Below are 27,715 nucleotides of genomic sequence, written 5' to 3' on the forward strand. Positions count from 1 at the left end.
TATAATCAACTAGCGGGGGTACCCGGCGTTGCCCGAGTGTTTGTTTCCGGGACGGCGGGGAGGGAGTTTTAAAAAATGTTATGGTAGGTAAGTAGGAAGGATCAAACCCGGAGTCATGAGTAAAAGTAGGAAAATAAAGTGTGAAAAAAAAAAAAAAACATCTGCAACGTTAACAGTTCGGCCACCAAGAAAAGTCCATTCCAGTTGTTTAGGAAAAAAAAAAAACAAAAAAAAACGACTACGGTAGGTCGGCGCGAACGTGAAAATATAATGTGAATTGTCCAGCACGCTAACCACTACGCCACAGAGCACTGCAGCTTAGTTTAGTGATTTTAAATAACTTCACATGAAAGAACTACGAAGCCAAACCGGTGTTTTCTTCTCAACTGTTCCTTGTGAACGATCCCCAAACGGTGTTAAGTGGTGGCAGGGGGAGGAGGAATTTATTAGAGAGAAAATATTTTACCACTTCCATTGATCTTAACCGATTTTGGCCGTGACTTCTCAGCAGAAAAAGTATAGAAATCTAAGATTATCGAGGAATTTGAGAAATAATAAGCCTATAACACACCTCAGATATTGTTCTGCCGTTTGTGCATATTATATTTGCATGAAATATCTTGATTTTTAATCCTATTAATGTCAAAATCAGACGGGAAAAAATGAGTTCATTTTATTTATATAGAAGATTAATGGATGATTCAAGTCTCTCACACACACACACACACACACATTAATGACATGCGATTTTGTAGCTAAGTAATTTCCATGTATTAAAAGTACTAAATATTTTTTTAATAGAGGGAGTATATCTCTGGTTAAATTCATATGTGTGAGTATTTATAATTAACTAATTATACCTACATGGCATTGTCCAGGAGTTTTTGCATTTGATTTTTGTTTAACTGTTTTTTTGTTTTTTTTTATGCCATTTGTTTTGGCTTTTGCTTGTTACTTTAATCACGTTTGTTTCATACAATGTTGCAATTTTTTTTAAATTAAAAAATTGTTAAAAAAACACAAAGTATTTTTCAAAGTTGTGTTATCACATATTGTTTTATGATTTTTTTAAATTCTTTTTATTAAACAAAAAATTTCTTTCAAATGAAATTCACATGATCTTAAATGTCAATTCTTGTCCTGAAAGAAAATTATAATTTTCTAAAGTGTTGACACTAACTTTAATTCAATGTTGTAAACATTGACAGTTATGTTTTTCATATACCAAAAATATTTTAACATTTTTAATATTATGCACAAAAAAAAAAAAAATGTAAATTTAAAAATACAAAAGTTAACATATTAGTCAATATTGCCAAAATAAAATGAATGTTAAGTTTGAATGTCTATCTATATGCAAAAGTGAGTGGAATTATATTTCAGGGCAGATGCTGCAAGGTTAATCGATTAAAGAGAAAAGGTATACTTGGTGACAGCTTTTGTTTTTGAAATCAAAAATTGACAAGTGGTGTTCGTCAAAAAACAGTTTTTTGTTTTGACAATACTTTTTCATCATTTTATTATTAATGCAGAAAATCAAATTGGTTTTTATAACCGAAAAATATTTTATTACAAATAATCGAATCAACCCTTTTTTTTATGTAGAAGATGGGCCTACTTATGTGATTACATTTGATTTTATGACTTTTTCACTTGGACTTGAGATTAATGGTAAAAGAAATTTGATTAACTCTTAACAAAATTATAAAGTAGTGAAATTAAGAAGTCTGCCAAAATTTATGCAGTATAAAATTGAGGGATTTTTTTTATAAACACTACTTGTCAGTTTCTAATTTGCAAACTGGAAGCTATCGCCAAGTAAACTTTTATGTAAAATTTGATCAAATAAAAAAAGTAAATAAATAAAACAAGTGATGTATTCCAACAGTTTCTGCTTCAATACTTGAAATGGCCAAATTTTCTTTTACATGCAAATTACTTGTATATCACTTATAAAATATCTCATCCCTATTTGGAGCAATTATTGAATAAGGACTCGGAAGCCAAGAAACTCAAGCAGGACATATTCCAATCGACACCAGTCAACTGCTAATGTGTCATTTGTAAATAAACACACACACAACCTGAATTATTTGTTTTATTCGTTGATTTTTAATATAAAAGAAAGATTTCAAGAAAAGTGGAGTGAATATATTTTATGCATGGTGCGTTTTTTCTTGGCATTGGGCTTCTTTTTTTTTTTTTTTTTTCTTTTTTAACAAGACTTTAATAAACGAATGTAGAGATGGCATCTAGTGTGAGTTTTCATTTTAAAGAATTCATTCTCTACAATTATTAAATTTAATTTTTTTTCTTTTAGGCATTTAAGTAAAAATATTAAATATTTTTTCATGTAGACTTTTCTTTTTTTTTCTTTTACAAAACTTAAAATACACAATGTCTGTGGTTATCTTGGTAAATTATTGTTTTTATAACAAGTTTATTGTCTGATCTTCCAACCTATATTTCATTTAGATTTATAAAATACATTTTTAATTTAAAAAAAAAAAATAATTACACAAACTTTTGGCCTCCCAAGAAAGAGCCACTCTAAGTTAATACAAAAAATTAAATTCTCTCAGTCTAAGAAGATTTTTAAAATATTTATTCATTAATGTAGAGTGTGATTTTTTTTTTTAGCGACCAAGGAGAGGAAAGATAAAGTGTACTATCAGAACAGATACTGCACTTTGCTCCTAGCCAAAAAGTCAAGGACAGTTTTGAAAAAAAATATTTTCTGTATGTTCTGTATATATAATTCAATATTTATTTAATTATTTTTTTTAAAACATTAACTTAACAACAACAAAAAATATTTTTTAATATTTTTAAATATTAAATGTAATCTCATGATACAATCGATGAGTGAAAAGCACGATGGAGAGCAATTCAGGACTTTCCCCTATACTGTAAAGCTATTTGCATTATTTTGTGAATCCTATAAATCAAGCTTATACAGACAATAGAAAGCTGTTGGAATCGTCATGAATGGTTTATCAATGCTCAGTTGTAGCAGATCTCAGATTCCTATCTAAAGCAGTTTCTGAAAAATACCCTTTTCAAATTGCATGACATTATCTCTGCACAAATGTAAATTTAAATGTAGTTCGTTTATACTTGTTGCTTTCAAAAAAAATAAAGTTTCTAAACTGATCTCTGGAATGTTTCATTTGTTTGTTAAAAATTGTGTAAATTAAAGTATTTAATATTTGATGCATAAAAATGGCTTATGTCTAGAAAAATTTATTCTTCACTCACCAAAGACAGGAAAGGTGAGCATCCAAAATTCTCATTTAAATCATGATCTCTGTTTATTAAACAATTTGTTACCTCTTCACCCCCCCCCCCAAATAATGCACACCCTCCCCCATAAAATATGTATCTTCCCTCCATTTTTCTTTAAATAAATCTTTCCTCATATTAAAAATCAATGAATAAACAACTCGGGTTGTGTATGTTTTGTTTACAAATAAGACACGCATCAGCGGTCAACCAGTATCGATTGGAATATGTCCTGCTTGACATAATTGCTTTATCTCTTCAATATCAATCTAATCTGTACAGGTTTCATATTGTTTATCAGAAATTTATATTTGTTTTTTTTTTATTTAGATAAAAATTTATTTAACTTATTTCAATTTAAGTTTATTTATATGCACAATTTTTAGGTAGATATTTATAAAGTGTTTGAAAATCTAAAAAAGAAATTAATGACAAAGAAATATAGAAAAAATAAATTTATTTAATAAAAATTTATAATAAAATTAATAATAGATACCATACAATCTTATGTTGAAACTTTATTATACTTCAGTAAACTATTTCAGTTAGTATAGTCAATAGAAGGGAAATAACTCTTGTAATTGTTAATCATTACCTCCCCTTTTTGATTAACTGATGCATTTAAAAAATTAATAGAATAAGAGAAACGAATTATTTAACTTATTTAGGAATTTCCTAAAACTTTGAAAAATATTTGAATGGATTCAACTGGTAAAGAGTTAAAAAGAACATTTTGGTGAGCTTTACATTTGACTCATTATGCGTTGATTGAGAATTATTGATTTCTTTTTTCAAATTGTCTTATAAGAAAAAAAAAATTAATGACAAATTGAATTTAAAAAAAAAAAAAAAAAATTATATATATATATATATAAAAAGACCTCTGCTGCAAGTCAGAAAAAGTAATATTCTAGTTTTTTATTCATTTTTGTTAGTAAATTTCGGCAAAATTTTCAAAGTACTTATGTGCATTTTTTTTTCCTCAGTTTGATTTGTTTTTTCTCACTTTGAATGATTGACGATACAAATCAAAGACTTGTTTCATCAAAAGATTACTCCCCCCTCCCCACATATACACTTGCTAACAGCTACGTTTTTTTTTTTTGGTCCATCGATTTATCTGAAAAGGACCTATCTTTTCAGTGGTGTCCATCCGTGCGTGCATGCGTCCGTTATTCCGGATAACCGTCCATTAGTTTTTCCTGAAATTTTGCCACAAATCGTATTTCATTAAATAGATGTGCACAGTAAAATATATTTTTTGCCAAAAATTCCCGTTGCATCTCCAGAGGCTCAAAGGAGGATAAAAATGGCCAAAAATTACAGTTTACTCCATTCATTAGATTTTTCAGAAACTTGACCAAAATTGTTCTTAATATAAATCCAGTATGGGTGACCCTGGCATAATTCTGGTTCGTGTCCCCCGGGATTTTCAGTGCTAAAAACGCCCCTTTCTGTTGCTCTTTTTTCATATTTCTCAATATAACTTGATATGTCTGACTATATAGTGGTTTTTCATGGTGGTCAACTCAAATATGCATGTGTTAAGGCCTGAAACTACTGTTATCCATTTACACTGGGATTCGCCGTCCCCAGGGGCTCAAAAAGAGGTCAAAAATGGCCAAAAATTATCCTTTTTGATCCATAGTGTTTGATCCATCTTTTAGATTTTCCTGAAACTTGGCCAAAATGTGGAGGCCATTATTCTTAAATGAATTCAGTATGGGTGATCCTGGCAGAATTCTGGTTTGCATCTCTCTGGGACTTTTAGGGCTAAAAAACACATGCCTTTTTGAAGCTCTTTTTTCATATTACTCCAAAACTTGATATGTATGTCTATATAGTGGTTTTCCATGGTGCTGAATTCAAATAACCATGTCTTAAGGTGTGAAACTGCACCGTTTGTCCATTTTCACTAGGATTTGACATTCCCAGGAGTTTAAAATGACTCACAAATGCCCCAAAATTGCAAAAAATGACACTTTTTACCCCATAACTTTTGCCCCATCTATTAGATTTTTCTTAAACTTGGCAAAAATGTGAAGGCAACGTTGGCCCTTCACACTTCTCATATTCATCATTTCTTCACTATTTTTTGTGGCGCCATTTCACATGCAGCACCAGAGGGGGACCACGCACGCGCAGCTTGTTCTTGTTTATATTTTTCAAAACAAATTTTTTTTGTTTATTTAATTTTAACAGAATTTAATGAATTTAAAAGCAAAAATGAAGTTGAAATAAATCAGTCAATAATTTCAATATGAAAACAAGTATTGCAGATTAACACCCTCTGCCCTAATGAGATTCTACTTTTTTTGTATGATTATGTAACATTCTTACATAATCTAAAAAAAACTTGACAGAAAGAACAAAAACATTATTTCTGAATTTAGAATCAGGCATCAGTTTCGCATTTGAAATTAATGTAAAATAGTAACTTTTTTTTTTCTCTCTCTGTAGGAGATAAATTGTGTGCCTTTTTGGGAGGGGGGGGACATTTTTTAGGTAATTATATGCAGATTTATAATTTTTTTGCTTGCCTCTTGGACTTAGGAAATGGGATGGAGGCTTACCATGCAGAATTAAGATTAGTGTTATGCTGAGTATTTTAGAGTTAAAGAGAAAGGCTTACAATAGTGTAATTAAATGTAACTTTCAATATGAAAAATGATTATTCGAGAAAAAGTTAGTTTATTTTTGAAGTTTTAATGACCATTTTATTTTTATCCTTATTCATATCACATTTAGTTTCAGAGAAATGATTAATGGCTATATTTATGAAATGATATTAAAAACTTACCTGATGAATTAGGATGCCATTTACAATTTTCCCTCGTCTTAATGGAAAATGGATAAATATATATCAATGAGATTAACAAATATATATATATATGCAGCAGACCTGTATGACATGTCCGCTAAATATGTTAAATAAAACCTTTAGAGTGCTGTGAAGAAATTATCAGGGAATATCAAAATCAGACAGATCAGATTATTTTACATTTAAATGGAAAACTATTAAAAATTTAATAATCAAAAAGTTATAATCTAAAAACTTGACAGTATTTTAGTGAACATTCACCAAATATTCTGCCTTTTTTTATAAATAGAAATCTAATTTTCATTCAATTCTCATCAAGAAATTTTAAACAACTAAAATGAGCATATATTTATTAGTTATAAATAATTGAAGTAGTGTATAGAATATGCAATATGAGTAGATGAATAATCATGTTAGACATTATCTATAAAGTTTTTTTTGTTTTATTATTTAAAAATTAACAAAATGAACCGTAATATGCTTAGTTATATTTTGTAAGACTTTTGAAATTTTCATTATATATTGGATAATCATCAATAGCTAATTCGTTCTATAATAATAAATATGCATGAAAGAAAATATAATATTTATGAGTATTTTATGACCAGACAATGCCGGGCAGTTTGTTTAGTGTTCATAAAATCCCCAAATCAATTTAGATTGCTTTAATGTGATATGTCACATAACCAATACTTTTATACACTTGACTCTGATTTTCTGGAGTGAATCAGATGTAGAAGTATTGAGTTCAATTCCCAATAAAGGACCACAATAACTGACACAAAATATATAAAAAGGTACAAAAGGAAACAAATCTACATTGGTGAATTAAATAACAATTTCAGTCTGGAATTCCTAAAACATTTTACCAAACTGTGATAAAACAAAAACACTTGAAACAGGTCAAAGAGTATATTGCACAAAACATTAGGGATATGATAGCAACAAAGATGAAGATGACAATCTGAAACCTATAAATAGTAACACTGTTACTTTTCAGAAATCTTTTTTTTTTTTTTTTTTCAACTATTTTCAGATTACAAGTGAAATAAAAGATTATCAAAAGAAAATTTCTAAAACTGATCAATTATCACACATATTGCAACTCGTGTTTTGATAAGAAAAAATGTTATTGTGTATTGATAAACACGCTCGTAATGTGACTGAATAAATTTACATTGCAAACTAAACACCTCTTTTAAAAATTAGATAAAAGGTAAATGCAAATATACTGTAGGAGACAAACTTAAAGGAAAACATCTGAAAAATTAGTCAAAAACAATTGATTTTGGTTTATCTATGCGGTTGTCATGTATAAATATTTAATAGAAAATATAAGCCCATGAAGTTACCATAAGTATTGGTTGTGAGTAAATGAATATCTCCATGTTAGTTTGGTTAGTAAGGTTATAACATGACATCACTTTACTCAACCTTGATATTTTTGGTAACGTCACATTTTTTTTTTCTTTTGTTTTGCACATATGTCACAAATGAGTAGGTCAACCAAAACAATTTTTTTTTTATTATTAAATTCTCGATTGTATCTCCTTTAAAATAATTTATGTCACTAATAACATTTACCAAAATAAATGTTTAGAAAACATCGATTAGAAAATGTAATTAAAAAAAAAGAGAGAAAAGGGGAAAATTTTATTCAATAATGTAAAAACAAAAAAAAAGCATAACTCCATCTAATTTGGTTCTGAATTGATTTTTGTCATTTCGTGATGATAAATTGAATTTGTATTTTGATTACAGTTCAGAGGAAGAAAAAGACAAATGGATTGAGGATCTGAATTATTCAATTCGTGTAGCAAAGAAACAGAATGATGAGAAAATGAAATATGGTAGCATTCGATCGAATACAAGTAAGTCATAAAATTAAAAGCAGTTTTTCCAAATTTCTTTTGTTTATAATGACATGTGAACTATGATGAAAATAAATGAGAAGTTTGTATAATTCTGTTTTGGTGCAAGAGTTCCTAAAGATATGTCACTTATTTTAAGGATTATTGAAAAAAAGTCGTCCCTCCGAGTAGAAGTATACATTGTTTTTACTTAACAGATATAATCAATTATTTAATTGGAATTCATTATTCAGATGAATATTATTTATTAATTTTATTTATTGCAGACTATTATCCTCATCTTTATTGTTTCACTACGTTTCGGTCAACTATTCCTCTGGCCTTCGTCTCAGGATTGGTTGTTTTTGTTTTACGGCATATCAACCCTTTTCAGGTTATGTAATGCCGAATCCAAATATTTTGAAGAAAATTTTTTTAATAGAATATATTTGTTGTTTTCAAGTCGGTTTCTATTCAACCCATAGTTGGGACCCTAACAGGTACTACCACTCCGGGTCAAAGTGGACTTGGGAGCAATGGCAATTAAAGGGTGGCTCCACACTCCCCAAAGCCTGCAAGTGGGGGCCTCACCACTGGATATAGTTTAAGGTCATATCCGGGACCTCATCAGGTGGTAACCGCGACGGGATGATAGCTCTGAATCTCCTAACTTGGCGGCTTGTAGCACAGTGGATAGAGACGTTTAATTTCTATGGTTCGAGGTGAGAATTGTCTGAAAATAGTGGTTTCAATCCTACCCAAAGCCGGCCAGAGGCTTATTTGGCCAAAAACGTGGTGAGACGACAACAACTATGGAAGGCAGTAATTGCAATGAATGCAGTCAGGAGATTCAGAGTTCCTATCCCATCGCAGTTACCACCTGATGAAGGCCACAGGAATAGTTGGCCGAAACGTCATGAAACAACTAAGAAAAGATGAGAATAATAGTCCGCAATAAATAAAATTAAGATATAATCAAGTTTAGTCCATTTTACATGCTGGTATGCATTTGGATGTTTTTTAGAAATTGACTTCCGAACTAACTTATCTCTGATCAGATCTTTATACTCTTTTTCTCAAGTCTATTATTACTTCCATGTTTTGTTTTTTGTTTTTTTGTTTGGCGTTTCTCTGCAAAGTGTTCTACATCCACTAAACAAAGAACTTGTATTCATTTTTTCAATATGACCATATTATCAAGTATCCTTTTCTGCACAAAGTTCCTTACATTGTTCAGATTTAATCTTTCTCTGATGTCATTAGATCTAAGCCTGACTTCAAGACTTACATTATACATCAATCATATCATCTTCGTGTCATTTTTTTTCCATGCAACACGTCTACCCCTCGTTGGTCGGGCTTTCAAACATCATCTCACTGCATACACATGCCTGATAGACTCTCCCCTTGGTTGACAGTGGTAACACTCTGCTGGTTAATAATGGCAGAGATTACCTGAACTTTTTTCATCTACTCCTAACTCTTGCAGTTACACTAGCACAGGCATATACATATCGTATGTATCATGTTGGATATTTCACAAGCAATAAAGAATACTAAAGCTGCTTCCAAGTTCTTAAAGTACATATGCATGACACATCGTTTTAGGTTTTTAAACTTAAATAATTGAATAAGACATGTTAATGAAGTATGAATTAAAATGTTCTTTACGGTCCAAACCTTTAAAGTTTCTCCTTATTTTCTGTTTTATAGGTTCAACTGAAAATGTATGTACAACTGGATCATCTGATACCGATAAACTAGGTACATCTCCACCCAGTCCTGAGAAACAAATACAACATCGTGGCAACACTACTATGCATGTCTGCTGGCACCGTAACACCAGTGTTAGTCTTAGAGATCATGACAAGGCTGTCAAGGTGAGAGCAAAATTAAGGCAAAAATAAAAGTTTCGTTTCTAACAAATTTAATGGAAATGTTGTTCAAATATTTTCATTTGTTCTTAAGATTATTATTTACTACCGAATCCAAGAGATGAAGGAAATCTTCAATGAAATAAGTACATTTTAAGTATATGATCAAACCGTTTACTTATACTAAAGAATCATTTATGTTTATATTTGCATAAAATTCTAATAAATTATTAATATACTAGTCAGATCTGTAGAAATTCCACAGAATAAGAAATATATTTGATCAACAAATATGTTTTGATAAAGCTGATATTTTTCTGGATAGCACAAAAAAGTTTTGTTTTTTGTTTTTTTTTTTACAAGAAAACTAATAATATACAGCATATGAGATAAATTAATAAGCACTAATACTCGGTAAGTCATATTGTGCTACATAGTTCAACACAAATAATAAAATCACATTGTAGGAAACAATCTTTTATTTACTTCTTCAGTCCAGCACTTTTTGGCAGACAATGTTTTTTTTTTTTTGTTGTTTTTTTTTTTTTAACTGTTTCTTTCAAATGTTTCCTTTTTATACATAATGTTTTGCTTCTTTCTTTGGTGAAAAACCATTGCGATTATTATGAGTTCCTTTCTCACACCATTACAACAGTGATCATATATTATAATGATATTGAAAAACGAGACTACATCAAAAGAAGGTCACTCTCATTCTTGTTTAGTTTGCCCGATTGGCTTTTTTTAAAGTCCAACTTCATGAATTTGGCCTTTTTTTTAATAGTTTGTCCTTCAAAAATTGTATTAGCCTTTTTCAAGGTGTAATATAAAGATGCACTAAAAAAAAAAGAAAGAACAAGAAATATTATATAGACTAGTGTGACCCGTGGAAATTCTATGGTGCTTTCTACAATAATATTGTTATATTTGGCATTATATTATATTATCTGTATAATTTACTGTTAATACTATTCCTTTTGAAGTAATAAATGTCAGAGAACAATTAATTTTAAAATGGGTAAAATCAAGTGTTTATATTAGCAACATCAGATTAAGCACCATCTTTACTGCTCGGAATATCTGACTTTTTCAAATGTATGTGAAAGGTGATAACATGCATACAAACAAGTCTTAACTTATAGATGTTAACTTAGTGTTGGGAGTTGATGCCAAATATTTTCTCATTGTATAAAATGTAACCAATTAACGTCAGAATTGTTTTAATTGAATTTGTTTTCTGTTATCTTCCCTTACAGAATCAACTAAGTGGATATCTTCTACGAAAATTTAAAACGAGCAATGGCTGGCAAAAATTATGGGTTGTTTTCACAAATTTTTGCCTGTTTTTTTACAAAACTTACCAAGTAAGTACAGCAAATTATTTTTAAGAGATTAACAATGAATGGATATTATTTGTATTTAAAAAAAAAATAAGGTCTTTACTTGCTTTTAAAATAGGAAAAATACACCTTATATTGCTGTATTATTTAATTAACAATACACACGGACGATAAAACGCTTTGGATAATCAGATTTCAAAGAGGGTTCAGCCTAAATTATCATATTTTAAAAACCAAAGCACTCTAAGTCCTCAAAATACAACTGTTTTGTTCATAAATGAATATCCTTTCAAATGAAATAATAATGTACATTTTATATTTTAAGTTTTAAGTAAATAAATGTAAACAATCATAAAACAGTGTTTTTGCTAAGGTTTTCTGAAGACCCGTCTCTCCACCCCCGATTTGTAAATTCTCATTCCGCATTTATATTAAGAATTTTATCATGAAATTTGGAAACTAACCACAAGAAATGTCACTTTTAATATTTTGGGGTGTCCGATATTTCGATAATTCATTTTTTTTTTTTTTTGTTTTAAAAAAAGTAAGACTTCAACATGACAAGTATTGAAAATTTTGAAAAAAGTTCTCTTCAAACACTCACTGTTAATGTTTTTACTGTTTTTATCCATTAAAAATATAATTGCATGTTTTCTCTTGTGGTAGCTAGCAATTTAAAATTATAACTGGAAAAAAAAAATCGTTTTAATTTGAGTTTGGGTGTAAGTAAGGCTGTCTTATAGTATCAGGAGCAGTGGTAGTGATAGTACAGATGTAACCAACAGACGTTTTTTTTTGTTGTTGATTTTTATTTCAAAATTTTTTTTTAATTGAAAATATGAATATAAAAAAAATGTTCTTACATGTTTAGTTTGAGCTATTTTGTTATCAGAATAGAATTAGTTTAATTAGAACTATTTGGTAATCAGAATATATAATTAAAGCAATCCCAACGAGTCCGGCGTTATCAACTTTGTCCAACGTGCAATTTCTGGTCAAATTTAAAAATATTTATAGGTTGATGAGACCAAAAAAATAAGCTTTTATCTGTTGCATTAGTTTTAATGTGAATTAAATAGTGTTTTGCTTTAAAGAACTGAAAATGTGAAATATGATTTTTTTTATTCCCATGTATGAGCGGTACTCCCCTCTTTATTTTTTATTTTTGTCTTTCTTTACAATGTTTTCAGCAGATTATGATCAAATGGACACTAACCTATCTGATTACCAAAAAAAAAAAAAAAAAAAATCAATATTTAAATATTTGTAGAGGGTGCTCAGTTTCTAGTGAAGTGAAGAAATAAAAACATCTTAAACTGAAAAGTTTATAAAAAAAAATAATGTGTCACTTGTGAACGATTTGTCAGCTTTAGCAAAAGGTTTTTTTTTTAATATTTAAATAGGTCTCTCTCTCCCTGTTCTACAAATACTTTAATGGTGAATGCTCTGACGAATTGCAAACAACTGTACCTCCTCAACAACCCCGACAAGCCATTAAGTCTCACCCCTTTACAGTAGAGATCACTAGGTGCAAGAAAGCCTTTTACTCCAATAGTTTCTTCCCCAGAACTGCAGGTCTTTGGAACTCCCTTCCGGGATTCTGCTTTCCCAACTGTGCTGATATGCAGAAGTTCAAGTTTAATGTGGACAAACATGCTTCTACTCATCTCCCTTCATAATGTCCCTGCAAATTATGTCCCTGATAGTAGCCCTCTGCTTCAAAGTGGCACTGTGCCTTGTCTGGGGTGAAAATTGAATTTTAAAAAAAAAAAAAATTAAAAAAAAAAAAGTGGGCAAAAAATATTGATATTTTTCTAAACGTCGCATATTCTGTTAGTGATGTCACTTGTTTTAAATAAATTTTATTTTTATTTTAATTCTTGTAAAGTTTTTTTATTTTAATTCTTGTAAAGTTTCACACCCCCTATTTACATAAGTTTATATTTTTAAAAATATTTTGATGTTCAAAATTTAAGACATAATATTTTCAAAAACCAATAATTATGAACCACTAACTGTAAATATATATATATAACTAGCTGTACCCTGCCACGCGTTGCTGTGGCTTAAGTTCGTGTAATGGAAAATTCTAATAAAAAGAGAAAATGCATGTTTCTTATATTCTTAGTACAGCAATCCACTCCACAAAGTTAAAAAAAAAAAAAAAAAAAAAAAAAAAAGGCGAAAATGAAAAAAAATATGGTACTCTTGCAGAATTGGATCCGGATCCTCGGGAGTTACCATCAATCATGGCTTGAGCTCGACCAACATTCAGTGGATTAAGCCGAAAGTTGCTAAACCATTGCAACGCTAAATAGTTTTCTTTTTTATTGTATTCAAAAATGCGAGTTTTTAATCAATATTTGGGGGGGGGGGGGGGTTACTATACATAGATTCAAAAAAGTTGTTCAAAAACGAATAAATGAAAGCAAAGGTAAGGTAAATTACGTTTCTATCTAACTGGATAATTTTTTAGTGTTTTTATTTAATGTAAAATGTTTAATCGGCTCAAAAACGCAGTGTTTATCTATGTATTTTAAAAAGACGAATGGTCGCGGACTCTGTTGAATACGTTAAGTTTGGGAAAATCAGTTAAAAACTATACAAAACAATGTCAGACACCTACTGATTATATGTTATTGTGACATAGGCTGACATATTCGGTGGGTTGCTGATAGTATTTTGTATAGTTTTTTAGTTTTAAATCATTTTTTCAAACTTAACATCATCAACAGTGTCCATGATCGTTTGTATTTTTCAAATACACTGATAAACACTGTTCTTCGAGCCGACTAAACAGTATAGTAAATAAAACGGGTTTGTATTACTAAACACAGAAACGAAAAAGTTGTTGAAAAATAAATATAACAAATAAATGTTATCAAAGGCAAGATAAGTTACTTTTCTACCTAACTGGATAAGATTTTAGTGTTTTTATTTAGTGTAAAATGTTTAATCGGTTTGAAAAAATGTAGTGTTTATCTGTATATTTGAAAAATACAAATGGCGGCAGACTGTTGAACACATTAACTTTGGGAAAATGAGTTAAAACTAAAAAATCTATACAAAATACTGTCAGGAACTCACTCAATATATGTTACTGTGACATAGGCAGACATGTATTCAGTGGTATCGAGATATAGATAGTTGTTTTATGCATTGTATTCTTTAGCGGCCATCTTTGTTACGCGCATAGATTTGTTTATGACACGCGCAAGCGTGTAAAAAAGACGGCTGCCAGAGATTACAATGCATTATACAAATTTTTAATATCTCGATAACTACTTATTTCTGCAAAATTTCAATGCGATTTCCGTATTCAGCATAGTCGAAAACCTACAAAAGTCGTCATTTAAAAGAAAATTGTGGAGGTGGACCTAATCTAAAAATTTACCGTTTTTTTTCATTCAATTGTAAGGTTAAAGTACAGAATAGGTACAAAACACCCTCTTCTCCCAATGTTAAGAATGGCTTTTTAAATAATAACGTTATTATTTCAGCACGGATCAATAAGTGCACGAGTACCCAATTTCTTTAAAAGCATTCATATTTTCTTATATAAAAACAAATTCTGTAAAAAAAAAAAAAACGTGCACTTTCAATCTTTGTTAAAAAAGGTTTTCTTGAAAAAAAAAACAAAAAAATATGGTAAAAAAAGCAAAGAACAAAACGTTAATCGGTATTCATGCAGAGAGTGATCCAGCCATTCTTAACATGGGGAGGGGGGTTGTACCTAATCTGTACTTTAACCTTACAATTGAATAAAAAACATATCATAAAACTTTAATTAAACATGGAAATGCGATTTAAAAAATAGCGCAGATCACTCTCTGCATTAGCACCGAAAGTACAGAATAGTTAGAAAACATCCTCCCTCCCCATGTTAAGAATGGCTTTCTAAATAATGTTAATGATTCAGTACTGTTCCTTGTCTGCTTAAGTTTAACTTTTGTTTATTAAATTGTTAGGTGAAAGTCCAGAATAGTTACAAAACACCCTTATCCCCATGTTAAGAATGGCTTTCTAAATAATAATGTCATTATTTCAGCGGGGTAGCTTCTCTTTTTTTTTTTTTTTTTTTTTTTTTTTTTTTTACAAAGGCATCACCACATTATCAAGGCCCAGAGGCCACTCAAGGATAAGGGTTAAAGAGTGCATAAGTACCATGTTTTGTTTTTAAATTGTTAGGTGAAAGGACAGAATTGTTACAAAATAACCATCACTTTGAGTTTTCTTAACTTCTTTTCTATTAACATTTTTATGACATTCTTTCTATGACATTTTTAAGGAATTGCAGCATATTTATGTGCATTTACTACAGATTATTTGGAAACCATTAATTTCTGGAGATTTCAGTAGTGTATTCTGATTCCTTGCACAAAAATACACTTATATGGCAAATTTCATTGCTCAAACTTCTGTTTTTAACTAAGGTATGAAATTTGTACTGAAAAGGTAATGCAAAAAATGTGACGAAATGCATATGGTTTTAAAAAGAGGAAAAATATCCAAATATGCGAGGCATAAACTTCCTTAATTTTAATCAGATTTAAAAAATTTCAAAAGATTCTTTCTTAGCTCATCAAGCCCTTTCTATGTATGCCATGAAATATTTTGAGTCATTTCAATTATTTCATGTGTATTGCTAATTATTTGGATTATTCAGACTACTGTTCTCATCTTGAGTGTTATTTTCACAAAAGTCTAATTCTTTTCATGGTTCCCCATGTCGTTCATGTAACCTCCAACCTCCTTCGGTTGTCGTCAAAAACTTTGGAATCTGCATGTAATTTCAAACAGAACCCTTTATTTAATCCATGAGAGTAGCATGCCCTCATTCCATCAGTCTTTAGTAATTCACAATTGTATTTTGAGCGTTACCCACATTAAAGATTGAACAAGAAGGTCAGAGGTTATATAACACTCAAGATGAGAACAGTAGTTCGAATAATACTCTCTTTAAATAGAATTACAAAATTTTGAGAAACATCCTATTTATTTTTTTCTAAAAATATATTTATGAAATAAAATTGTTAGGTAAGCAAATTGAAATTTTATTGCAAAATTTTTCTTGTTTTATAAAAAAAAAAAAAAAAACGTTTTGATGTTAACATTTTGTAATATGTAATCAAATGACTTGATACCTTGTGTGGTCTAAAAATCCATATAAATAATTATAACTAGGGATGTGATGTCTGCAGAAAAGTATTTTATGGTGAACAGATAAGCTCAACAATTAATTTGATAAGTCTAATTCTTTTCATGGTTCCCCATCCCTTTGTATTCTTTACGTAGTATATGAACATTTTTCAGGTTTACTAATTTATTTACTTTATTTAGTGAATGTGCATGCTTTTTGCATCCTTGTTAGAATTATTGACACAATGTTCAAATATCTTTCTAGGATGATTTTCCCTTAGCTAGTCTTCCACTCTTGGGTTATGCCGTTAATATACCAACAGAAGAAGACAAGATCACCAAAGATCATGTGTTTAAACTCCAATTCAAGAATCATGTGTATTTTTTCCGAGCAGAAAGTGAATATACATTTGAAAGGTAAGAACATAAGTATTAAAAAAATCTTTTTTAATATTTGAAATTTTCTTCTTTTTTTTTTTAATGTTCTCCTCAATCCTATACCAGAGTTTTTTGGGTTTTTTTTTAGATTAGATTTAAAAGGTAGCTTCATGATTTGGTTTTGACTCCATATATATATATATATATATATATATATATATATATATATATATATATATATAAAAATTCGTATTCCTGTCTGTTTGTTTGTTCACAATTTGATTAATATATACAAAAAGGTCCATTACCTTAATGTTTCATTCATTTCTATATATAGTATTATTCTTGCAAAATATACAGTTCAGAGGTGACGTCATTTGCATATTACATTAAGAAAAATTGATTTTATTAAATAGCGTTGTGTTAGTTATTGTTTATAGTGAGAGAATTGTTTTAAGTGTTCTATTTAAGTTTATTTAAATTTGATTTGTATTGATAACATATTTAATTTAATTTATTTTTACAGACATCGATTTTTTTTTTTTTTTTTTAATAAAACGGTTTCAGTTATTTCCCCTGGATGCTAACTTTATTCTTTTTGTTTTCTTTTTCGGTGGATAATCAAACTAAAAATAATTCACACAAACCTTCAAGCAATATTTTTGGAATCAGTTCAAATAAAATAATTTCCGTGATTTCACAATAAACAAACAATCCAATTCAACTACGATTGTAGCCACTCAAAAAAACTTTCATTTACGTTTTTTTTTTTTTGCCAGGAGGGGGGAGGGGTACATTTTCATATTTTCATTTTTTCTTTTATTGGGGTAACGATGGAGTTGATATTTGATAATGAAAAACTGCTCAATAGTATAGCAGGTGTGGCCAAACCAAACTTCATGTCGACCCTGGCAATGCTGGGTATCCATGCTAGTCTATTATATAAATCTCACCTTTCTGTTTAAATGTATGTATGTTTGCCTGAAACTTTCGACAGAGGTGACGGATTTTCACAAGATTGGTATCGTTTTGAAGATAGACTATTCGGACAACAAATATCGAAAAATTGGCCAAAAACATTAATTCCTTCACCCTCAACTGGGCACTTTTCTACAAGGATGGGTCGCTTTTTTCGCCAATATTTTCGAAAGTTATCCTGTCTTTTCGATAAACTAGCCTTAATTTAAACCTTTGCCACTTCCAGTTTGGCGATGAATGCAGCTGCTAAGACGTCACATTTCTTTTTTTTTCAAATTCTTTACTTCTTTCACGGTACGGGATCGAGCCTGCCTGCTTACTAGCAACACACACCTCCAAACACCAGGGCACCCAGGCTAGTAATAATATTAAATGTCATTCATAAGGACGTCATATTCATATTTCATTAAAAAAACAAAAGTAATCGTGTTTCTGCAGTATAATGGGAAATCAAACAAATGCATTTAAGGTAAAAACACTATGTACTTATGTGTCATGTTGAAATAAGTAAAAAAAATTCATAAAAATGATCGCGTAGAAGATATGCTCAATCATTTTCTTACAAAAAAATCATAAATACTACCAGTCCAACATTTTCTAGTTTGAAATGGTGGATTTTCATGGAAAGCAAAGGAGGTAAGTCAAAATGATAGATCATACTTACCTCCTTTGGATTTTGTAAGTTCTTTAAAACATCTCTATAATTCAATAACTTTTATTTTTACTTGTAATTTGTTTTCTACTGAATCAATTTTTGGAATTTATACTAATTTTAACATTATAGTGTTTTTATCTGAAATACATTTTTTTAATTCCATTAAACTGCAGAAGTAATAAGCAAAAAGAAATAAAATAATTGGTTTTTTTTCTTTAATTAAAAGATTCTGTTAAAATAAATCAAAGAAAATCAAGAACAATTAGTTAATATAAAATTAAAAATTTGACAGGGTCTGTGAGTTTTTTTGTTTTTTTTTTTTCACTCTACAAGCTTGGTTTGGATGTCAGCAGATGAGCACGTTTGCATTTTGTTTTCATTCCAATGAGTTTGGATCAGACAAAAATGTAATTTTTTTTTTTTTTTTTTCCAGATGGGTTGAAGTAATCAAAAGTGCTACGAGCAGTGCCCGCAGATTCCGCTTGTTCAGTCGTCTAGAGAGTGACCAGCAAGCCGAGAGATCATCGTGAGCAGAAGAAACATTTCTCCCCACCCTTATCAAATGGGAGAAGGCAGACCCAGCATCAGTGGATGGATCTTAGCTGCTACACTTCCTTCTTTGCTACTAAAATCTTCAAGATAGGACTTTTGGAAAGGAAATGGTTTCATTTTTTTATCAATATAAAAAAGGCTATGTGAATAATAATAAAAAGTGTCATCTGCTACCAAATCTCTAGAGATGTTAAAAAAAAAACAAAAAACTGGCATTGATTTTTATGGAAATGGAAGTCAACGAGAGAAAGAAACAAAACATTTGAAACCAGACTGAATTTACTCTATTCTTTGTAAAAGGCTAAGATCTCTATTTCTTTCTCCCACTCTCTCTCTCTCTCAATACTGCAACATTTGTGCTCATGCCTTTTTCATTTTGTAGCAGAAGAAACTTTTTAAAAGGAAAAATGCCCACAAATTAGGCATACATCAAAGAAATGTTAAACCATCACTTGTAACAAACGAATCATTTTTTTTACTGAATTTTAATAATAATATTATTACATTTATTACAAATACATTTTTGTTCTTTGTTTTATTTGCTTTTTATTGGATTTTTAGCAATTTTCTTTTAATCATTTCAAAGTTAATGTTCTTTTGTTTTTTTCAAATTTGCTAAAATGTACTTAGCAAAATATTCCTTAAGTGATGCTTTCATTATTCATAATATTTTTATGCCACAAGAAATTCAAATGTTTTGATTTCATACAGTCTCATTTGATAATTTTGTTGTGTTGGAAACAAAGCTATTTATGATACTTGCATACCAATTGGAATTCATTGGTTATATATTTTAACCCATTTATATTGAGTTATGAAGAATGAACTGAACATTTTTACTATAACTCGTTGCGATATTGACAAAAGATCTTGTTCTTTATTAAGATCACCATGTCTCGTGTTAAATCTTGTTAAAAGATAATGCTTAGACATTTTTACCCACATTCAATTCAGTCAAAAAAACTAAACATTTATCTCCATTTTATTATTGACAATTGCAAATTTAAAATTGAATATTAATTCCTGATTCTTTTTTGTAAAAAAAAATTAAGTATTATTATTATTATTACATGGAAGAAATTTTAGATTATTTTCCCAACTTTTAGAACCAATTACAAGAAAAAATTCCAAATTTTAATGGAAATTTAAAAATGGCTTTGAACTATGGCAACCTTTTTTATTAACTATTGAAAATGTATTGTATGGACTTCTTATCAAAGAAGAGTATGTTGAATAACCAGTTAAGACAAAATCAAAACCCATTAAGCAGTGAAGAAAAACCTTTAAGATGCTGTTAATAAAATGTGACTTTTTTTTTCTTTTTAATTGATTATATATTTGTTGTTGGATTGCATAATTATTTCTAAAATTAGGCTCTTACAGAAAAAGGACACATGAAACTGGGCTGATGGGATTAGAACTTGGTACATCTAGGTAATCAGTCTGCATTGGTAAGCACCTCACCATAGCCACCTTCTGACAAAATGTAATAAGAGATAAGAAAAGCAAGTTAGTTACATTATGTTAGAATAAGTCTAAACAACCTCAACGAAAACACAATTGTCTAAAGCTGTCTAATATTCCAGAATATTGAGATGGAATGGCAGTGCTAAAAGCTTTCTAAACAAGCATGTTTTGGCAGTTGAACAAAGAGGATGATTACATGTTGATGAATAGTTAAGTAAACTCCTTACGCAGAAAAAAGGAAATCAAAAGTGGTTTATGTTGGTCTTTTGTATGTGTGTGCAAAAGTTGACAAGTGATAAGAGAGTTCATCAGTTATTAAGAAAAATGCAAACTAAACATGTAATAGTGCACTAAAGTCTTTTTAATAATTATGTTATGGTTTAAAATATAAAGACAAACGTTGTACTAGAAGAAACTACTCACACAAATGTCAACACATGGCTTGTCAAGTGACAGAATCAGGGCAAAGAAAAGTACAAAACGTGGGTTTGAAGAAGTTGCTTTAAGAAGGATGTATTGAGGACAGTTTAACAACTGCGAGAAAACATCAAAATTGTGAATTATGATTTAAGTGAAGAGGAGTTCTGTCAGTTTTCCTTTTAGAATTATCAAGTTGGTACAAATTACAGGATCATTGAAGACAGATTCTGCCAAAAAACATTTTGGGGGGGGGCACACGTCAAAATAGGACATACTAAAATTGCACATAACTTGAAATATAAGATACCTTGGACTCGTTTCTACTTCATATTTTCTGACTAGTCACTAGCCAACATTTAATACATAATCCAGACACTTGCAATTGTTTTAATACTTGCTATTCTATCTTTATCAGTCTTTGTTTTGTTTTTTGTCTTTGAGGCTAATAATAGACTTATGCAAATAGTGATGAAATGTTAATATTTTTACACTTTTTATCTCAACACATTTTATCAACTGTCTTCCATTCTTATAAAAATTTGACTTTGTCGATTTCTTTTATTCTGATTATTTGACATTTTTTGATGAAGCTTTCACAATTTATATTTAAAAACTGTTGCAATTGTTTCATACCATTTTTATTATTTTACCTATAAACAATTACTTGCATTATAATTAATTGTTCATATGGTCATGATTTAAAATCATCTCATCTAGTTTTTTTTTTTAGTTTTTCTTTTAGATTTATTTCAACACGGTGATGAATTTGTATATTTTTGTTCCCCCTTTTTTAAAACCAGGTTGATGTGCAAGTTTGCTGTAAACCAGTCCATATACATATGTAGTTCTTCAAATCCCAAATAATATTAGGTTTGTGCAAAAATAATGTCGTTTTTTACATTCAACTACATGTCAAAAAACGACATCCTTTTTGCACCAACCTAATATCTTGGCACATTGAGAAATCTTCCAGAGTGTATGCGTGTGTGTGAATGTGTGTGTATATATATATATATAAGATTCTTGTTAGAAAATTATATACTTGTTTATATTTTTAACACAATTTATTGTACTCTAGTCTTTAGCATGCTAATAAAAATTATATTTCTTAGCTGTTAAAAAATTAAGTAAAAAAAAAGTTGAATATTTTAATTTTCATATATATATATATATATATATATATATATATATAAACAAACTGCTATCAAGAATCGTGAATGTCAATGTAATTAAAGAAATAAATTGTAAGATGGCCAATATCATGAAATTTGGAATATAGGCTTTTGTCATTTATTTATTATATGCTCTGTACTTACATTGAGCTTCATAAATTAAGTATTAGTATATAAAAAAAGGGTGGAATATAATTGAAGAAAAAAATCATACTTCCACAGATGTATGTATGTATATATATATATATATATATAAATAATTTCAAAGGAAACATGTAAGAATATATAAGATCTTGTAGGATATTCTATTCAGGTATTGAGGTATAAGTTTGACATAATAATTCTATTGAAATTAGAAGGCATATAAAGAAAAATGATAAAATTAATAAAAGCTATAATTACTAAAAAAAAAAAATAAGATGGAGTCCTTAGGTTTAACTATGTTACTACAGAAGAATAAGACATTCAAAATTTTAAATACTGTACATAATATCTTTCCTTGCACAACTATGCAATTAGATTTTTTTTTTTAATGTGATAGATTTTGGAAAAATGACTTAACTTTAAAATAGCAATAGTAAAGAATACTATTTAAGAAAAAATAACTATGAATTTACAATATATATTTGAAATATTTAAGAGAATTTGATTTTTATATTCCTATTATATCTTGTGAGATTTTAATTTTTTTGTATATAGTTAAAATGAGATTATTCAAGATAAGAGCTGTTCAAAGGGGGATAATAAATAAATCAGAACTGCTTTCAAAGGCATTGAACAAAAATGGATTTTGTACTCCGTAAAGACTCGTTTGAGAGAGGGGGGCAGAAAATTGTTGTCTGTTAAAATTTTGGATACTGTTTGAAGAAAAAAGACTAAGAAACAACTACCTTGATTTGAAATGAAGATAGTTCCAAAATTCTGATTATTTCTCATTCTTCCTTTTTGTTGTCGTTCGACATGAATAAATTGATTTCTGAATCATACAATATTAAAAAAAAATATCTACAGAGTTCATTTTAGTAAATTATCTCTCAAAGGAGTAATGTTAGAAACATGTTTGATCTGATTGATCCTCTTGTGAGTTGGTCTCTACACAGATGATTCCAATAAAATCTTAAGTCAAACTTCCAAACTTTTAAATGAAAAAGTGACATTTTCTCTCACTCAACATTGTGTGGACAGAAAATACTTTCTGCATCTTTTACAAACATTGAAAGTATTTCATCAAATATATTATTTCGTCGTTATGTCTCATTTTAATTGAATTCTAACATTACTCCTCATAAAGGTTTAAAGATTTTCGATTCTTCAGAATTTCTCCTATATTAAAAAAACAAAAATAAAGAAAAATCTGTATGATGTATGTACCCATGATGAAATGAAAATATATTCCAAAAATCACGTAATTTATCTTTAAACAAGAAAATCAAATTTTATTAGAATGGCTGTCTTGTCTGTCATTCTGAAAACGAAGGGAGATAACTCAATAATTCAAGCTTGCACAATTTATGTTGTAATGCCTACAAATTCTCATTAATCACTTTAAATGATTTTCCTTACAAAAATTAAACATACATGATCAATTTACATGCTTTCTGGAATATGATATTTTCGTTTTGTCACAGGTACATATATCATAATTTTTTTTTTTTTTTTTAAATATAAGGGGGAATTCTGCCAAGAATCAGATTTTCTTAAGAAATAAATTTTCTAAGAAATAAATGAAGATTCCATCCTTTGATTGATATTTATTAGATATTTTAAATTTAATATTTTTCCAAATAAAATTCTTTGACTGTTTAAATCGAAAGAAAAGTTGACAAATATTATGTTGATAGTTTTTTAATGCAGTAGGTCCTCACAACTAAAGTGTCATTATCTAATAAAATGTTAAGTTGCAGAGCTAAAAACAGTATTCAATAATAAGTGTAAAAAAAATCAGTCGTTTTAAAAAAGTCTGATATCTTTTGTAAAAGAACTAATTTCTGTAAATTATGTTGAAAATGAACAACAAAGAAAAACCTAGTAATCATAGTAATTTTAACTAAGTATTCACAAAATCCGTAAAAAGAAAGCAAATTCTATACTGGCCATGATTCAACCTCCATAAAACCACCATGTGAAATATAGATGTAACAATTAAATTCAGTCTGTAAATGATTATATTATTGTTTTTTCTTTTTGGTTGAGGAGGTGAAAAGATTTAGTTTTGTTTAAATATGCCAATGTTGTGTAAATGTCTAAAAATCGGAATTTAATCACGATTTAAAGGAGTAATCACGGCATGTTGGGAAGAAAATAGGATAGAACACAGTCATTAGCAAGTAATGACACTTTTTTTTTTCACTTACAGGATAAACATCAAGTTAACTTATTGTTATAATCAAAATTTTGTTACTTATGATATTTGCGATAAAAATTGTAAGGAAGGAATCAGCTATTATGTAATTTGGCTGAAAAATCAGCTATGTAAAATAAATCACCAATTTTATTTTTTATTAATATTAGCATTTATTTATTTTCGGTCATAATTGAAAATGATTTACATATTATCAGTTGTCCAAGCTGGACTAGATCTTCATGTCATAGGAATCCAAAGATTCTGTTGTTGCCATTGGTTTTCCCAAAAAATATTTTTTAGTTTGAATTCTTTCTAGAAAGACATCAGAAATTATGGGAGGGATCACGTAAAGGTTGCCAACATCCTAAGTGAAAGTGATTTTATAGAACAAACTGGAAACACCCAGGTCGTCAGTCTATGCCATTAACCACTTGGCTACCATCACCTCTCGCTGGACTAGATAGTTTTTTAATAAACTGTAGCAAAGTACATTATTGCAGTGTCAATAACATGGTACAATGATAGCAAATGAAATTTGGCTAGTCAGAATCAAAATTTGATATGTTAGATTAAATGCTATTTAGATTCAACTTTTAAAATCTAACAAGATAGATGTATGTATATGTGTATATATATATATATATATATATATGTAATATAAATAGAATTACAAATATCTTCAAGATAATAAAAAGCTCATTATACTAGATAGTCATTAAAGACAAGAAAAAAAATGGTGACAATAAAATTGAATAAATTACACTATTAATCCATCAAATTCAAACAATATAATTTATATTATACAGGGTGACCAAAAAAAAACAAAAGCTAAATGGAGGCCACCTAGAACATATGCTGTAGAATGGAGAAAAAAGGTCAAAGACCCTAGTGTTTTGATGTGATGTTTTGAATATAATAAACTAGTTATGACCAAAGTTTCATTTCATTCGGACAAAACACTAAGAAACAAGGCCTAATTAGAGTTGGGGCCCGTTTTTTTTGGGGGGGGGGTCAACCTGTATATGTAATACACAATTTAGTTAAAAATTCAATAATTTACAAAAATTTAGATAATTTATCACTTTTTTTCATGCTATTTTGCAGTTAGATATGACATGTAAACTAAATTTCATCAAAGTTGAATACATTGACCTTATAAAAATGATCACCTTTTCATCTTCTGTAATTTGATAGAAAAATTATTTTTTAAGTTTGTTATATTAATGATGATGCAAGAAATTTTTCAATTTTAAACGACTTAATGACATACATTTGATTAAAATATTTTAACTTTCAAAAGAAAACATTTTTTTTATTCAGAATGGAAAATGATGTCCTAATTCATTCAAATCATTAATAATTTCTTTTCATGTAACAAAACTTTAATAATTTGTCCTTTGATGACAATCTGTTTTTGGTAGAATACGCTATGTTTTCTTTTTTTTAAATTCTGTAGAAAATCAATTTGTTCAATAGAAATTATTTTTAAATTCAGTTTCAGATATATCATTCATTATATATCACATTTCTGACCGTTTTAATGCCAAATATGTAATTTAAAAAAAATCTGTTAATGCTTTGTAGATGAAGTAATGAGTTAATTTTGAACTTGTAAAACAAACATTTCTATGCATTATTATTTTTTTAAATTTCAATTTTAAGTTTTCAAAAAAAAAAAAAAAGAAAATGTATTTTTTGTTACTGAACAAATTTATTAATATTCAACCTCCATAAATCAATCAAAATGAACATTTTTTTGAGCTAATTCGGTATTTACCTGAAGTCCTTGTTTTTTGCCAATGTGATAAAAGGACACATTAAAAAAGGGAAGATCTATCTGTTGAGTATCTCTTAAATATATATCTGTGCCCACCCCCAACGGAACCAGAAGTTATTGAACGAATTATCAAACATGTGATAATCAAAGGATTTTTTTACCTTTGTATTTTTCTTAAAACTAATGTTATTTCTGTGGCCAGGTTACTTTTTTGCTCCAAGTTTAAGGAAATAAAAAGATTTTCCATTTTGATTATTTACAATTTGGCCAATATATGGAATAGCTCTAATAGTTGGCCTAATGACTGCTGTGAAAACATATTGATCAATTGTTATAGATTTTTTTTAATTCTCATTCTTTTCACTTTTGTTTTAACTAAGAGATCGATTCTACAATATAATCCATGTTACATTTTCTTCTCCTTCTATATTGAATGTTTTTTTGCTTGTAAAAAAAATATATAAGTATAGAAAAATTGACACCAAACTGCCACCTTGTTAAAATGGAAGAATACATTTCAACAAAAAAAAAAAGATCAAAATTGTAAATCATTATGTAAGAATGCACTTTCGCTTGACACATGATAAATGTTTTTCCATTTTAAGTCTGTAATTTGAAAAATATTTTTTACCTATGATTTTTTTAATTCTGTGTAATCTTTAAGCTGCTAAGTATAACACAAAACATCACTTTTCTATAAACTACTACATTTAATTTTTATAGGCAGTTCTAATTATTTACAAGGAATAAAAATCAAGGAAAATGATATTCGGAAGAGATTTTTCAAGTTTATTGATTTTATATTAAAAAATTCTAATTTATTTATCGGAAATGACAGAATTATCATTTACTATTTGCATATGTAAGTTTCATTAAAAAAATTTTTTTTTTTTTTTTTTTTTAGATTTTAATTTTGGATTGATTTTTAGGTTTCTCTTATTGTTTTTTTACATTTTTGCAGTATTTGATTAGATTTTCATTAACAATGCAATAATCACAAAATTTATCAACAATTGCAAGATGAAAGTTATGATTAATATGGATAATAGATATTGCTCATTATCACCTTATTTATTTATTTTTTTGCTGAATGGCTCATCATTTCTGATTCACTCATTTCTGTAATATCTAAGTGGATCAATTTATGCTTTCTTTAATTCCTGATTTGATCACTTTTTCAATTGTTATTGGATAGACCATTTTTTTTTTTTTGTTTCATTTATATTTCATCTCCGGAAGTCGATAATTTCTTACATTTATCTTTTAATTTTAAGAATAATTTACATATTTGCAACCTTCATTTTGAAGGATGGTTGGAAATAGAATCGCTTCCATACGTTAATTTTTAATCCATACTTTTATGGGAAGGGGTGGGGGTTACAAGTTAAAAAAAACAATTTCTATTTATTGATGTCTAATCAAATATTGTTTACTAGCAGGGCTATCCGACGTTACCAGGAGCAAAAGTGTAACATATTTTTATTAAAAATTCTCTCTCCACTTTTCTCTATCCATCTAGGTTTCTCTACCTAGCCCATTCCTTTTAGCTGGGCCCTATCCACACACAGACAACTCTCCTTTATACAATAGACTTTGCCGAGTCATAAAATATGCATAAATATTATATTTTAATTAATAAAGAAACTGAGATATATGTACATGCAAG

At 28.7% G+C, this 27,715-nt stretch overlaps 1 protein-coding gene and 1 long non-coding RNA gene across 6 annotated transcripts in view; one reads left to right on the plus strand and one right to left on the minus strand.

Annotated features, from left to right (window-relative positions):
* LOC145279686 (FERM, ARHGEF and pleckstrin domain-containing protein 2-like) overlaps positions 1–19,387 on the plus strand; it is a 324,554-nt gene extending 305,167 nt beyond the window's left edge. For all 4 annotated transcript variants that reach the window (XM_080130959.1, XM_080130961.1, XM_080130960.1 and 1 more), the window contains exons 25-29: positions 7,865–7,974; positions 9,667–9,833; positions 11,084–11,191; positions 16,572–16,723; positions 18,751–19,387. In XM_080130959.1, the coding sequence (XP_079987085.1) occupies positions 7,865–7,974; positions 9,667–9,833; positions 11,084–11,191; positions 16,572–16,723; positions 18,751–18,847 (634 nt within the window). In that variant the 3' untranslated portion in view covers positions 18,848–19,387. The remainder of the gene's footprint in view (positions 1–7,864; positions 7,975–9,666; positions 9,834–11,083; positions 11,192–16,571; positions 16,724–18,750) is intronic.
* The window catches only part of LOC145279688 (uncharacterized), a 204,181-nt gene that overhangs the window by 167,983 nt on the left and 8,483 nt on the right, over positions 1–27,715 (minus strand). The gene's annotated exons all lie outside the window — the stretch shown is intronic.

The sequence above is a fragment of the Euprymna scolopes genome, chromosome 7, assembly GCF_053919585.1.
Source record: "Euprymna scolopes isolate OS-2025 chromosome 7, ASM5391958v1, whole genome shotgun sequence".
Lineage (NCBI taxonomy): Eukaryota > Metazoa > Mollusca > Cephalopoda > Sepiida > Sepiolidae > Euprymna > Euprymna scolopes.